Source organism: Carassius carassius, chromosome 28, assembly GCF_963082965.1.
Source record: "Carassius carassius chromosome 28, fCarCar2.1, whole genome shotgun sequence".
Classification (NCBI taxonomy): domain Eukaryota; kingdom Metazoa; phylum Chordata; class Actinopteri; order Cypriniformes; family Cyprinidae; genus Carassius; species Carassius carassius.
Genome location: NC_081782.1, coordinates 15,295,595 through 15,311,554, shown reverse-complemented (window position 1 = coordinate 15,311,554; position 15,960 = coordinate 15,295,595). Strand labels below are relative to the sequence as shown.

Here is a 15,960-nt window from a genome sequence, read left to right as displayed (position 1 = left end):
TTTTGGCATAAAAGAAAAATCTATAATTTTGACCCATTCAATGTACTGTTGGCTGTTGCTACAAATATATCCGTTCTACTTAAGGCCAGTTGTGTGCTCCATATATCAAATGTAAAGAAACTTCACACTAATCCTGTTTTTTCTATATTTTTGATCTAACATATGCAGACTTTGTAAACATAAGAGATGTTTTTTTTTTAACTCACCAAACTTTTAAACGCTAGTGTATCTTCAGAGCTCAAGTTGACCTAACAGCATTAGCAGCACCTTTCTGCCTTGTTTATGAAAAAAAATAAAAAAAATCACCAGAAAGCCATGAGTACCAATGTTCAACTCTGGATGTCTGACATCTTTTTAAGCTCAGGCAGAGCTGAACAAGTGAAAGCGAAATGGTGGTTCCTGTTGACCTACCTAGTGTGAAACCGCACAGTCAGTGTTTTGTGAGAAGAGTAAGCTCTTCATTACAACTTCGACGGAGGAAGCAGCCATACTTTCCAGCTCTTGCATCCTTAACGGACACCACGTGCACTGTGCACACACCCACGGCAGGAAGCCATATCCTCCCACCCACAGACACACCACAACACCTCTGCCCTGAGGGAACCAATGACATCTGTTCAAATGAGACAGACAATTAAATGGACCGCATCTTTTGCCGCACCTCCCTACGTTATTCGAATGTTTCACTTAAGACAGGCACTTCATTAGGATGACGACATGCTCTGGTGCTACTCTCATGCAAACAAACAGAGCATCCCGGGAGGTTACGCGACAAAATCGCTGGCTTCCAGAGCAGGAGCTCTTCCTCACACAATAATGCCAACAGCCTGATGTCACTCGTCTGCTGTGACAAACAGTGAGGATCATACTGTTAAATGCTGCAGCTTACAGCATGCATCCGCATCGCTGAGCATGAAAACACACCAGGTTATCACCAAAACGTAAACAGCGGCCTCTGTTTGCGCAATGTCTCCTTTACCTTTTGTTGATGGGCTTCTCATCCTTCTCGTAGGGTTTGACGAACCACTTGCCAATACGAATGAAGGATCGGTTCATGAGGCAGCGCTCAAGCAGGTTATGGATGGCTTTGAAAAGCAGCGTTCGGCACTCGTAGGTCAGGCCGCTATCCCACGAACCGTCCTCATTACCTGTGAGACACAGAGGACTCGATTATACCCACATGCTCAACTGCTGCTGCCCCAATTAAGACCCTTCACATTACTTTGTAGTTACTCAATGTATATGGTAAAAAAAAATGTATTACAACGTAGTTCAGACTTTTATTTTAATTATTTAATAATAAAAATTAACATTTTTATACAGCAATACAACTGATCAAATGTGAACGCAAACACTTAAACTGACTCCAAAATGTTTAATTGTAGTCTATTTCTTATTAAATGTTAGGCTAGACAAAATAATTTATTAGGCAATAATGGCTAGAAATTATATCAAGTTGTACAAATGGCACACAGATGATTTCTTTGTAATTATATTCTTGGTACACAGAAAAAATATTATTATCAAGTCATTCTTGCAATTATCACCTAAGTTTGCAAACAATAATGCATAAATGGTCTGTTAGGTGACGGTTTTGTCTACTGGCCTGAATCTCAAGATTTTAGGTTGAGCCCTGCCTATAGCTCCATCTCAGAGTGTTTGTTGTTGAAAGAGTTTTATAAGAGAACAAATAATTCAAAGAACCAGGAAATTAACCTCACTTAGCTTTTTATTGACTAAGTATTGATTGAGCTATTATAGTAATAAAAGGTTGATGAGAAACAGATTTTTTTATCTCCCTTCAAACTAAAACTAAAAAAAAGAATTAAGCCAAGCCAGCCAATCTAAATAAGAATCGTTAACTTTTCATCATTAACCACAGTTTCCTCTTTCATATGAGAGCTGCTTATATATATTGAGTAAGGTCTTATTTGTTATGCAAATATCAAGAAAAATAAAGTCTCACTGCAGGCACACTAAAAACCTTAAATACCTTTGCTTTGACGCAACTGCAATTAATGCAGTTAGCAAACCTCAACAACTGCAATATCAATAACCGGTCTATGACTAATGTCTGGAAAAACACCTCCAGTCTAACCACCAATTTAGCTACGAAACATTCAGTATCAAGCACAGCTTTACCTCTGACAAGCAAAACGTTGTTTCCAACTACACGTATTTCTAATGTTGTATATACATGTTATGGTTTGGAAGGCATGTGTCAGTTTAACAAGCAAGCAGACGTACATGATAGGTCATGGTGGACGAGCTCGGCAAAGTTGGGGTCGTCTCCCCACCAAAAGATCCAGAGCTCTCGCCGGCCCGGGGTCTGGTGCCTCCGCCACACGCTCAACACGTCTGCCTTCAGGCAGCGACTGAAGCTGCACAGGATGGGGTCCTCCTCCGTCACCGGGAAGAGGATGGGGGACGAGGTGGGGCCCTGCCACCCAAAACACTTCCATTTGATCCCGGTGAGGTCAGCCTGAAGGCAAAGAGAGAGGGAGAATGTGTTAGAAAAATCTATCATGTGGGACGGCTCAGCAACCGGTGAGAAAGCAATAACTCCACTAGGATTAATAGGCAAAAACACAGCCAAAATGGCAATCTAAGTGTCTGATTGTGTAACTTTGATAAACGTAGACAAGTAAGAGAAGTTTTTCTGTGACTAATGCAAGATGACGCCATCTAACACATTGTGAATCAACATATAGGCCTATTTGAAATCCACGGTCAGCATTAAACTCTGAAAAAGGTTGACTTTTGCTCAATTGAAGGGTAAGTATCTGAAAGGTTTTCTCATATGCATCATTTGCTTGTCCACGATTCATTCTACATTCTAGATTATTTCATTTGCATTGATGATAAAAATAAAAACTTCTAACAAAGTTTCTTTACAAAAATCATTTTATGCAACAAGGGAAAGCATATTGTAATCTCACACAATATTTTGTGATTGAAATCGCCTTGTTGTCCCATAAATTACAGCTTTTGCAATAAGAGTGTCTTGACTTTAAAATGCATTTTTAAAAATGTTATAATAAGATTAGCTTTAGTCACATTGGTAATAATTATGCTGAGCAACTAGTAGATGTGTTAACAGTGGTTAAAAATATAAACTGAAACCAATCGTAATTTTGCTGAGAAAGCACTGTTTTTACACTTTTGTTTTTGATGTAAAATCGAGCCCCAATTCTATAATAAGCCGCAAACAAAGATGAGATGAGATGACATTTCAACTCATAATCTGTTCAATTTTAATAAATTCACAGTCTGGCCTGGATTAGTGTAATGCAAGTAGTTTATCCAATAGGTCTATATAAATATGAACTTTTGGTACAAGAAGGAAGTGAAAAAGGCCAGGCAGAAAGGAAGCTCATCATGAATACTCTGCACTTGTTCACAGATTACTCTACAACTATTAATTGAAGAAAGTAGCGTAGGTGTATATAGGAAAATGAGACTTCTATTACCACACATTACATATAAAACGTTGAACAAGCTTTACTAGTATGACCAAGCAGATAATCAGACTAGTTCATAACAGAAACAAAACAGAAAGCACAATCAAAGCTAAATGGCTATTATGACCTGTTCTTTCTTGACTATGTTTACAAATATCAGGAATTATAATAATGTGACATGAAGAGTAAACCCAACTTCTTTTAACAAATAGTTATCACTTTATTACCATAGCTGGTTTATCACTGTACTTCTTTTTATTAAAAGTTTCTGAAATGTTATATGTCAAATATATATGCAAAACAATATGCATACATTTACAGAACAGAAAGTGAAACTTTAGTTTAAAACACTTGTTTCAATCTATTGACATATTAAAGGTTTTTAACAGAGATTTCTTATTATGACTTCATAAATCAGAAAGTATCGCCAACAGCCAGAAAAACAAATATATTTTCACTGTTTAGGAATAAAATGTTAAATAAACCAAGAAAATTATATATAAACAAACACCTCTAGCTAGATATTATGTACGCAATGAGTTAATGTAGTTATTGTGTCATTGTTTACATTTTCCATGTCAAAAAAATTACTATTCTTTAAACTTGGGGCAGTTAAATTCGACTTACATAAAATGTTATGATGAAAAACAATTACCTGTAAAAAAAAAAAAAAAAAAAAAAGCACCCAAAACAATATTTATTTACTATAACCACTCTGTAAAAACCTTCAAAATATAGATAGGAAATGATGTCAACTTTGGTTTATGTAAGCAAAGTGGAGATTTTTGTCTAAAAAAAAAAAAATAATTTTTGGATCAAATAATATATTATAATTAAATCCTACAAGCAAAGATAGACAAAATGTAATAAATGTGAAATGTGAAAGACATGTTCTGAAAGCAAACCATCCTATAATCTCAAAATTAGCCATTACATGAAAATTAATAATGGTTTTGCTTGTAGTGTCCTGGATTTGATTGTTGGTGTGACTCTCTCTAAAGCTGGTTTTCTCTTTAAGAGTAACTTCATGCCAACAACTTGCAGTTTGTTCCAGCCAGTTAGTTCAGAAAGTGTTTACCAACGTCAACAAACACGACCTAAATAACACAACAAAGCCGTATCTCAGTCGCCAGCCTCAGTCTACACAACACAAACACACGCCTGGATGTCAAATATATATTTACAAACTGGCAGCGCTTTAGTTCGTATTAAGATCAACAGGCCTCTGTTTGTTTGATTGACTGGCCGGCTAAAAATGGCTTCTGGCCCTCAGTCAGTTGATCTCTTACCAGACAGAAGAGATTGGAGTGGCAGTCCTCCAAGCTCGCCCCGTTGGGTACAAAACAAGAACTCATCATCAAAGCTCAGTCCGGCGGGCCATCCTCTCTTTCAGATCCCAGGAATAGATAATGCGAGGTGGTTTGGACCGGGCCTCTGTTTCTCGGACACGATCAGCAGGACGGCTTCGCGTCCAGCGAGCTAATTAGCTTAGCTCCGCTGTTACTCCGCTAGAGGTTACTCACTTACTAGGAAAAATTGCGCTGAAAACTTCCCGCGCGCATTTACCATGATCCGCGATGAGATATTGTTCTCCCCCCAAGATTTGTTACATCAAACAAAATGTAATTTCAGCAGTCCGAGGGGGAAGGGAGGTGAATACAGCCCTCCCCCTTTAGCTTAGCATAGCATCAGGCTAAGCTAAGCGAGGCAGCAACAAACAGTTCAAGCCAGAAGAGTTCAGCTTCAAATTTCAATCAAAATCACTCGTTCTTTTCCAGGTCTTCGGACTGTCGTCGACGACCATTCACGGAGACGCTGGTGATGGAAGTAAAAGGTTCTAGTTAAAAAGTACAGTTAAAAGAGGCTGTGCTATGCTCAGCTGTGTCTCACAGGTTTGTTTGAATACATTGGTCGCATCCTTTAATGGCGGCCGCAGGGACACAACTCTACTCCACTCAACTGTACTGTACTCTACTCGGCTCCGACTCGACAGAGCAAAGAGTCGATGCCGGATTCATGAAGCTCCAGAAGAGTCGACTCACCAATACAGCCCTCAACTCCATTTGTGATCTTTTAGATGGGATCCAAAAATTGAAAAGCCGTCTGTATAGTTTATTATTATTATTATAGATATGATTATTAATTTAGATAAATTACTTAAAACATTGTGTAATTTGTAGTTTCTATCAAGTTACAATTTACTTTTTTTATTTTACTTATAATATTATACATACTGTTATATGTTATTTATTAATTTATTTTCTTATCTAATTTTTATTTAAAGTTTTTTTAATCGCCAATAATGAGATAATTAGTTTAAACCTATTTTTACTTATTTTATTTTCTAAACCTTTTAACAGAGTCCTTTGTGACCCCCTGGAAGTTTGAAAACCACTGGCAGGTTATACTAAAATCTTTACAGTTTTATGTAATGTGGAGACGCAGTATTTCTACAATAAATATGAACGAATAAATAAATAAATAATAAAAAAATTCCCACTTCACCCCAAGATAACAATATTTATCATGGTATTGTTATTTTATGTATAACAATGTACAATGATATCATACATCATTTAAATATATATAATAGAGTCATAATATCAATATTATAGATAGATAGATAGATAGATAGATAGATAGATAGATAGATAGATAGATAGATAGATAGATAGATAGATAGATAGATAGATAGATAGATAGATATTTCCCCTTTTTCCAATGATTTTGATGCTAACAGTTTTTAATGTTATGTACTGAATGTGTTTGAATGACAATAAAAACTAATGGTAAATATAACCAGGTAAGGATAAAATAAAGTGGATCAAGTTGTTTTCACTTATTTCCTTTCTACAGTTCAAAACGTATGTATTTTTAAGGTTAATTAAGATGATTTATATAACTTTTTATATGCTCTACATAAATATTTTGTTTACAAAATCTTGGAAGCTGTCTATCTGATTTATTCCAGTTTCACTTGTTAAACCAGCTTCTCATCTACCTTATGTTTGATTGGTGAGCTGTGTTTATTGTGAGCATGGAAACTAATCTTTCTGAATCATTCATGAGCGAAGCTGGGCAGGGACACATGACGACATATTGTCATTAAAATCATAACAACTATGTTAAGGCTTTGGTGAATGGGGCTAAAGGACTTTTTTAAAGCAGAGTCAGTAAACGAGTGAACTGCTGTTCTTATTCAAAAGAGAGAGAAAAAAACTTTTCCAATTCATTCGTTTTGACTGACAATGAAAAGTTCACAACATGTCAAGTCAAAAACTGTCATTTAAAATGAAACAATTATTTTTGCCTAAACGTGAGACATCATTAAAGCGTTTTATTCTTTTATGGGGTGTTTTTTCACACCCATTATGGGTTCATTAAGTTGACCCATTCCCACGTTCTTCCCTGCTGTGTGTTTTGACATGCTAAGGGCGCTCTTTTGTGTTTCATTAGGTTCTTGACAGCCTTCTTTCTCTTGAGACATGTCATGAGTTACTGTAAAAAGAAAGTACATTTGTGACAGGGTCTGCTATTAATCACATAGTAAGCTAAAAATACACATTGGTACATTCGAACACGTGTGATGTCAGTGATTTTGTATGCGTTTGTGTGTGTGTGTGTGTGTGAGAGAAGTGCGCCATCTAGTGTGCAGTACGGAGATAATTACATCAGATGCACATTACATCAGATAAACGTATATATATATATATACATATATATATACATATATTGATATATATATATATATATATATATATATATATATATATATATATATATATATATATATATATATATATATATATATATAAATATAACATTTTATAAATAGCCTACCTGTAGCTAACGACATTTTAAGTTGCAGAATTCATTTCAATTTTTATTTTCTTTTTTTAATTAGGCTACTGAAACGATAATCGTTTTAAAACAAGACCATTTCATGCATGACAGTTAATGGATGAATCTACTCCATATTCGTCAGAAGCCCACATGGAAGAACTGCTGCCAGATCTATAATGTTAATGGCATTTTATTACACGACAGTGCCGCACATATATATTATCTTGTAAGAATGATAGAAAATCATTACATGCTGCTCGAGTATGAAAGCTGAGGTGTATTAACGATCGTTAATAACTTGTTGTATTGACCAAAGACATGGTTTGATATTTGTGTTCACAGCTATTCAAAATTTTATTTAATTTTTCCCTCATGAAGTGTTTTGATCAATAGTTGTTAAAAAAGCAAGCTGTTAATTCACGATGATGGTTTTGTCATCGACTTTCAAATCAAGTTGGAGCACACAGATGTAGGCTACAACAAAACAGTTCAGATACATAACAAAGACATAGCATTCTTTAAAAATATGACTGATTACTGTACTCTTCACTGTTATAAATAATATTTAGTCTGTCTAAAGTCTTTGCGCATGCGTCTTTGGACTTGCGCTCAGCACCAAGGACAGCGGAGACCAAAAACACGCGCAACCTGGATGATGATGATGATGATGATGGTGATGACGTGAGGGTCGATGTGACGTCAAAGCCAGCGAATCACAGCAACACACAAGCTCCCAGTGTATCTGACACACTCAGTGGAAGATTTACTCATGAACACACACATACACAGAAATATCTGATCCTCTGTCATTTATTCATTTGTGATTTAATATGTGTACATTGTAAAATATTTTTCTTCCTCCAACCAAAGTATCAGTTTACGTCAAAAGTCTTAAGTCTTTCATATGTAGCAACATGCAGAGTACCCTATAAAGTTTACTGAAATTTTCCTTCCATGGTGCTCACACAGCAACATATACAGACTTATCAAATATGCTGAAAAGACAAGTTGGATAAAAAAAAAATATTTTTCGAAGACAATCTCTGTGGCGGAGTAAATGCACAATCCATAAATGTTGTTTGAAAAGTTCTGTCCATCAGTATTAAAGGTAAACACACAAAAAGCTTCTATGTCTGTATGCACTGAGTCTGTGTCTCTAAAGTGATACAATCATTCATCAATTAATTTTTTCGGTTGTAGTTATTTGTTTCCCATTGTTGTTGTTTTTCAGTATTTATTACAGATGAATGAAATTACAGGTGCAATAAATAAGTCTTGCAATACATAAATAGTCCCTCTTGATTTCTTTCACAGGTAAATCTGATCTCAAACAAAATACATTTATCTTTCATGACAAAATAATAGATGACTGGACCACAAAATTATCCATTTAAATATGATAAAAATAATTGAAAGATTAAAGATAACTGCAATTGCATAGTACCTTAAAATCAGTCTTCAGTCATGTGCAAAAAAAAACAAAAACAAAAAAACAATTTCATAACTATCAATTAAGATCACAAAAGTCACAATGATAAATGCTATGATTATAATAATAATAAAAAAAAACGAATAATTGCCAAAACCAAGCATTATTTTGATCAGTAGTTATATATATATTTTTTACAATACACACTCGGACCCCTGCAATTTAAGATCCTTAAAGACATTTCATACTATATATTCAGACAATAACATACATTAATTAGAGAAAAGAAAAACATATAGTGGCCCCAAAGACTATTTGGACATTTTTAGATACCCAGAATGTATGAGTTTCATTGTATTAGGAACGAAATGAGGATAGACCTTTTCACAGATCTCTTTTTGACTCTTAACCAATGGGTCCTAAGACAATTTGTTGTGATATTTAAGAACATGTTCCACTAACATTTTACAACAACAAAATGTTGTTGATCACTTACAAACTACATGTAAAAAAAAAAGTGTTTAACATTTTTTTTTCTATAATAAATGGCACTTGGTTTGATATTTTGAAATATAATGCAAAGACGATCATACACTTTTAAAAGTGCCAAAACATTTTTGGTGCCACTGTATTTCACACAAGCTTTTGCAATGTTAGTTGTGCAAAAACAGTTGTAGTGATGCCAACTGTAGTGTCATTTTTCAGTTTTCTCAGAGAACCTGCAATCCTGTGCATCTGTAAGATGTCCTTACGATATGACCATGGCGCATGCAAACACTTGCTGTGCTGATGGGCTCCAGTGCTCTATGTGTGCTGGGTGACTCCAGCATCCATTTAAGATGGATTACAGCACGTCATCCTGGTTTTCCCTGGCTGGAGTCCTTCTGCGCCGGAACCGCATGCTGGAGAAGAGGGACGAGGCGGTGAGGGCCACGCGGCTCAGGCCTACATTTAGACAGTGTACTTCTGACGTCACCGGCACCTCAGCAAAGAGAGCCCTGTCCCGGGACACCCGCATGACGCTGTCGCTGTTCTCGATGTCTTTCACTATATTCAAGATCTCCTGCCTTTCTGTTTGTCGGGTCATCCCACGGATATTGAGGATGGCGGAAACATGCTTCCTCCTGAAACACAAGAAAGATTTATTCACTCTTGACTCATATATGAGGCATTTTGGTATATTAACAAGAACTGTACGGCATCATAATAAGTGGCTAAATAAGTGAAACACTGCATCTATTGCATTAGTTAAACCGTAATATGGTCGCATGGTGAGTGGTCAGAGCTGAAACTATACTGGAATAGACCTTCATTAAGTCCATTTCTCTTTACATGCTTTGTTTTGCATGTATGCGATTGAACGAATCGAATCATTTAAACAGTTGATTCAGGAATGAATCACCGTCATGTTTGCTCAGAGACGCAAAACAGTGCCGTGGCTGTGTTTGGAATTATTTCTGTTGGCGAAACAGATCAAAAACAGGCAATATAGTGTCTATTAATATTAACTTCTTGTTTTATAAAATCACATTTGTAATCATGCTGAATTTTGGAGCAAAAAAAACAATGTTCGATCTTCATGTGATATTGTTTAACTATATCTTGAATTTTCTGAACATTCTTCATGCATTTAAAATTGAATCATGCAGTGAAAAAATGCACACATGCACTAGTCACCCTACTAGACTTCTTTACATAGGCCTAATGTTTGCGTGCGCACTGTAGGTGCGTTTTGTTTGATTTTTGCAATATACTCGATAATGTCAAATCGCACATCGTTAAAACCCCAATTAACATATTATCGCAAATTATATATATCACATACCTATATCACAAATAAAGGCAGTTATTATTAAGTTATTATTGTTTTTGGTATTGACATTTTCAAGTTTCTTGTCCGATTGGGCGAATAAATAAATCTTTCACTTGCCCGTCCAAAACATTCACTTGTCCCGGACAAGCGGAGAAGCGTTAATGTCAAGCCCTGATATATAATATATATATGTACAGCTGAAACAACAGGGTGCAAAGAATCCTAATTTAACATTCCCAGAGTTGGCTCCTGTTTATTCAAAGTTTCCGTAGATCATAAAATGTGTGAATGTACTGTATGTACGGTAGATGGGAGAGATTCCACACGCTCATCAGTTTAAAACCCAAAGGTGTTGCTAATGCTAAACAATAGCAGCACATCTGGGTCATGTATTTGTAGCTTCAAGCTTTATTTAGCACACATTCCACAAAAGAGAGTTTCCTCTGGGTTCTGCAGCAGTATAGGGATCTTGATTAGGCAACTGCCTTCTCTAGGTTAAACCGTGGCGCTTTAGGTCAGGCCCTGGCAGGATTCCTGTGTTTTTGCTTTGTCTTTGTGAGGATCCAGAGCTGGGCAACTGTACACCTTTCATGCCAATCTGGGGTAGCCAAACAGCCTCCCATAAAAATCAGGAAACTGCAAAGGTCTTGTTTGCTTTTACAAGCCCCTCTTTGCTGTCAAACAGAATGACCATGTTTTGTCAGATGACCCGAGCTCTCCACTTTTCACCTTAATCATATCAGGGCTTACAATGTGTCCCGGCCGAGTGGCACACCGCCCCTCAAGACACTCACCGTATGTCAGGGAATTCCCGTACCAGGACGCCAACTTCCATTTGGATGGAGGGAGTGTCTTCCAAAAGAATGATCTCCGATAAGTGAGGAATAGCGCTGTCGAGCCATGAGGCGGAGGATTCCTGGATGGGGACGAACAAAGATAACATCAGATCAGTCACCAGATAAATCTTCATACACAGCAACAGGAATGTACAGATGAACGTTAAGATTAAACACGACTGCCTGGTACTAAAGACGCTTTCCAAAAATACATTATACAATGACTTCTGACAGATAGCCAAAGATCACAGCGCCCAAATTACCCCGAAGACTATTTTTACCCTTGTCTCTGGAAAAACAAAAACCTAGAGGATTAAGTATAGGAGCACATGTTGTTCCAATTGAGGGTAAATATCTGAATGCCCATTACACCAAGGCAGTTCTTCCTGACTCTCTTTTTGACCTTAAAGGCAAGTCATGACTTCAAAGACCCAGGCCAGGACATACTTCCATAAACAATGGCATCCTGTTGTCCACCGAGGTGACAAACAGATGTTTTAACTGAAGCAAGAGGCAGACGCTGCACAGGGGAAAGGAGCGTTTGGGTGGGTCACAGAGATGCCCTTTGGAGCCAAAGCCCTGTTTGTCCGTCTGCCTCCATGCCCACTCCAGCAGAACCCATTCTTCAGAATCTCTTCTGTTTGGAAAGTTGTCGGCTAGAGACGGTGTATGAGTGATTAAAACATACTCCGAATCTAGCTCAAAACAGGACGTGACATTTTGGGAATCTGGGAATAAGGATTTAATAGGAAAAATGCCATACTAATAAAAATAAAATGAGGTTACACTTTATTTTATGGTGTCTTTGTTACCAGTAATGCATTACAATTTTGCGGTACTGTATGAAAAACTACCTTATTGAGTTAGGTTTTATGAAAAGTAACGCAGGTTACTTTTGCATTACTTTTTGTAACCTGGTCTGGGCTTGCTTATATTTTTTTAATAACAAAAGTTTTATTTTTGGCAACTGCAAGCACTTTTTCACATCAAAAGTGAAATGAATAAGCCTCAGACTGAAGGGAGAACCTCTGTCTCTGTACCTCACTCCCGATTTCTTCCAACACAGGGACAGGAGAGATGTCAGTGAATAAATGGGAAAACAAAGTAACGTATTTAGAAAAGTAACGTATTTAGTATTTAATTTAAATATTTAATTGTAAATTTATTAATGCATTACTTTACTAGTTAAATACATATTTAATCACAGCAGGGTTATTGTTAAATAAAACTAAACAAAACTTAGAACTTAGTTAGGTTTATGTAAAATAACAAAAATTACTAACTGGAAATTAGTTAAAATCTAACGCTAAAACTGAAATAAAAATATATTAAACCTAAAAAGTAATAAAAAAGCACATCACAAAACTAAAAACTAAACTAAAATAAAAACAAAATCTGAAAATATAAAAAATAAAAGTTTTTTAATATCTGAAATATTAATATAAATATAAAATCTGACTTTTTTTTATTTATTTAACAGAACAGGCGTGCGTTTAAAAAAAGAAAAAAAAAGTTCTGTGGTAACCAACAGTTATCAATGCTATCGATGCTTTCAGAAAAAGCTCCCCATGTTAGCAGGAGAAATCTTTGTGACTTACAAGCTCATTGAAGAGTGTTTTTAGGTGCTTTCCTTCGTCACGAAGGCGTCCAGCCATCCTCTTCCTCATTTTGAGCGATGTGCAGATGATTCTTCCCCTCATGATGGCCCGCACATATTCAGTCATTACACGCCGGTGCACCTCCCCAACCAGGACCTAAGAGAACAGATCAATCTTATTTGAAACAGATCAATCTTATTTCACCCTAAAGTGGTTTATTTTTGGATAATAACTGGTTGACATTATATAATGGTACATTATCCATGGCTAAATCGACAATTAGACATACAGTTGATTTGAGCTGAAATTGTTTTATGTAAAAAGAAAAGGTTGAGAGATCTATATAGGTTTTAAGCAGTAATCGTGCAAAAATATTTGTGATGAACCAATACAATACAAGGGCTGTGTAGACATAAGAATTAAAGAATCAAAGCATACTTGACAAAGCATTGAAACACATGTTTTTATGAATCATTTATGAAAAATTTGCAGATTGAGGGAAGAAATCATCTTAGTTTACCTCATAAGGTGGATTGTCCATCCTGCGAAACTTCTTAAAGTGCTCTTTTATGAGCGCCTCGATTTGCTCAAAAGGCTCAGTGTTGCTCAGCCATTTTCGTTTAATCAGCTTATCAAATAAGGGCTATGTGAAATGAGACAGAACGATCTTGATTAGAATGACATGCACAGTACACTCTGGAATGTACTATATTTGCCTTCACCAGGATGTTAGTGCTTTCATATTTAGAGTCAAGAGAGTGCGGCTAACTTCCTGTTTGAGTCCCATCTTGGTAAAAAAGGATGCAGCGAAACTATGTGGCCCATGAGAGCTGGTAATGCCAGTCTGTGCAGCAAACACTGAATACTGTTCGGCGTCAGGCCAGAAACATCTAATTCACTAGTGTTTTTCACATAGTGCTGTTATTTTAGTGTCTGAGAGTCAGAGTAGCTGTGCAAAACAACATCCTTGAGAACAGCCCATAGGGGAAATGCTGATAAGATATTCTTTATATTCTTGGACAGAGACGCAAGAAAAACATAAGGTATTGAAAAATATGTACGTGCGTGCATTTCTATGTGAGGAAGTGTGGGGTGATCTGTGGCAGCCTCACCCTGATATGTTCAAAAAGTCTGTCGTTCAGCACTCGCACACTCAAGCTGACTATCCTGTCCAGAGCTGTGTTGGCTCTACGAATCGAGTCCTCGCTGGTTGAGGGGTCACACTGGCCACAACGCTCCACAAAGCTCCTAAACACAGCAGTTTATGTTATAAAAAATTCTAGAATAATAATAAAAAAACACACATCATGGAAATAAAGGATCTTAAGGAAGCCTACCTGAATGTTGGACAGCAGTTGACAAGAGCGATGGTTTTAGCGATGTAACCATCTTCATTTACCTCACAGTTGTTTACGAGCATCTCATGGAACATCTCCACCTTTCTCTGAAAACTGCAGCAAAAACAATGCATTTAAGAATGGCATGTAGTTAGTATGACACATTATCTAACTGAAGAATGAACATTTATTTATCTAAGAAATAAATACATTTTTAGTCATTGCTAGCCAATCATGGGTTATAATTGTGGCTCCTAACTTGGAACCCCATATAAAGCCTAATACATAGTAAAACAGTAAGTTTGTGAACTATTATACCTAGTAAAAAAGTAAAAAAGTACTTTTTTACTTTTACTACATAAAAGTAATATATTTAAAATACATTTATTTCATACTAAGTATAGTTGAAATCTATTAATATATTTACTTACATATCGCTTGAGACTTTAATGATATCTATAATTCAACTTTATTTGGAGTAATATTTGTGCACACTGCATATTTCTTATTATTAAGCCTAAAATGTGTTTTAATGTATTTAAATGCAAGATATTTGAAGTGTACATTAAGTTTATATGCAATAGCTCCACTTTAGCATGATCAAATTTACTTTGGTATATCTTTAGTTGGACTTCTGCACAATTAAAGTGCAAAATAAGTTTTTCCAATTTAGCACACTTTAAGTATACCAGTTTAATATACCAAATGTTTAACTGCAGGTTATTTTTATTACGTACATACATGTCACCGTATTTGTAAAATACTTGAAATAGATGTATATTACAAATTAAAATCTATTAGAATATGTTATAAATGTTATTTATTCTTTTGATGGCAAAGCAGAATTTTCAGCATCATTACTCCAGTCTTCAATGTCACATGATGCTTCAGAAATCCTTCTAATGTGCTGATTTTTAGAAACATTTTCTAATACTATCAATGTTGAAAACTAAATATTTGCTACTCAATGCTAAATTGTTGTGTCAATTGTAATATTTTTCTATAAAAGTTCAATATGTATTTGAAATAAAAACAGTAATTTGTAACACTCTAGAATTATTTAGTGTCACCTTTGATCAAGTTAATGCATCTGGCTGAATAAAAGTATTAATTTCTGACTCCAAACATTTGAATGGCAGTCTCATATTTCAAGTGTCACTTTCCCACCTGTACAGGAAATCTGCCAATCCGTTGAGACTGCATTGAGCAACACGTGAACCCAAATTGCTGTTTACTGCTGCAGATCTCTCAAGGTCTTCTTTTAGCCTCTATAATCAAAAATATATTTAAAAAATGTGTTATTTACACACCAGTAAAAACTAAGTGAATTCAAAACTCTTGAAACATCTTTCTCAATGCTACTTCACTCACCAAACAAAATAACTATTTTCTGATTTCCATAATATAAATCATGACCACTAGGGTGCAATACAAAGCCTGCAAAAACAATGTGCTGTAATGGAAACATGCTCACAATGGGAAATGTTTGTTTATTTTGGTTCCAGCTAGGAGATGATTTACTTGTTACACGGAGGTGCATGGATGCCATTCGGCAGGTCTTACATTTTGTTCCAACAACAGACCCAGTGTCTAAAACCTGCTGCAAATATCTCAGGGGGACGGCCAGGAACAGTGGGCCATTA

The 15,960-nt window shown here is 35.9% G+C and overlaps 1 protein-coding gene and 1 pseudogene across 2 annotated transcripts in view; both read right to left on the bottom strand.

Annotated features, from left to right (window-relative positions):
- LOC132108064 (mediator of RNA polymerase II transcription subunit 13-like) overlaps positions 1-5,432 on the bottom strand; it is a 29,310-nt gene extending 23,878 nt beyond the window's left edge. Inside the window, exons 1-3 of one of the 2 annotated variants that reach the window (XM_059514537.1) lie at positions 4,751-5,432; positions 2,248-2,482; positions 980-1,148 (exon numbers count right to left, since the gene is read on the bottom strand). In XM_059514537.1, the coding sequence (XP_059370520.1) occupies positions 980-1,148; positions 2,248-2,482; positions 4,751-4,819 (473 nt within the window). In that variant the 5' untranslated portion in view covers positions 4,820-5,432. The remainder of the gene's footprint in view (positions 1-979; positions 1,149-2,247; positions 2,483-4,750) is intronic. The other variant, XM_059514538.1, reaches the window with a different exon arrangement.
- A 3,095-nt stretch (positions 5,433-8,527) lies between these two features.
- LOC132108062 (tumor necrosis factor alpha-induced protein 2-like) overlaps positions 8,528-15,960 on the bottom strand; it is a 27,875-nt pseudogene continuing 20,442 nt past the window's right edge.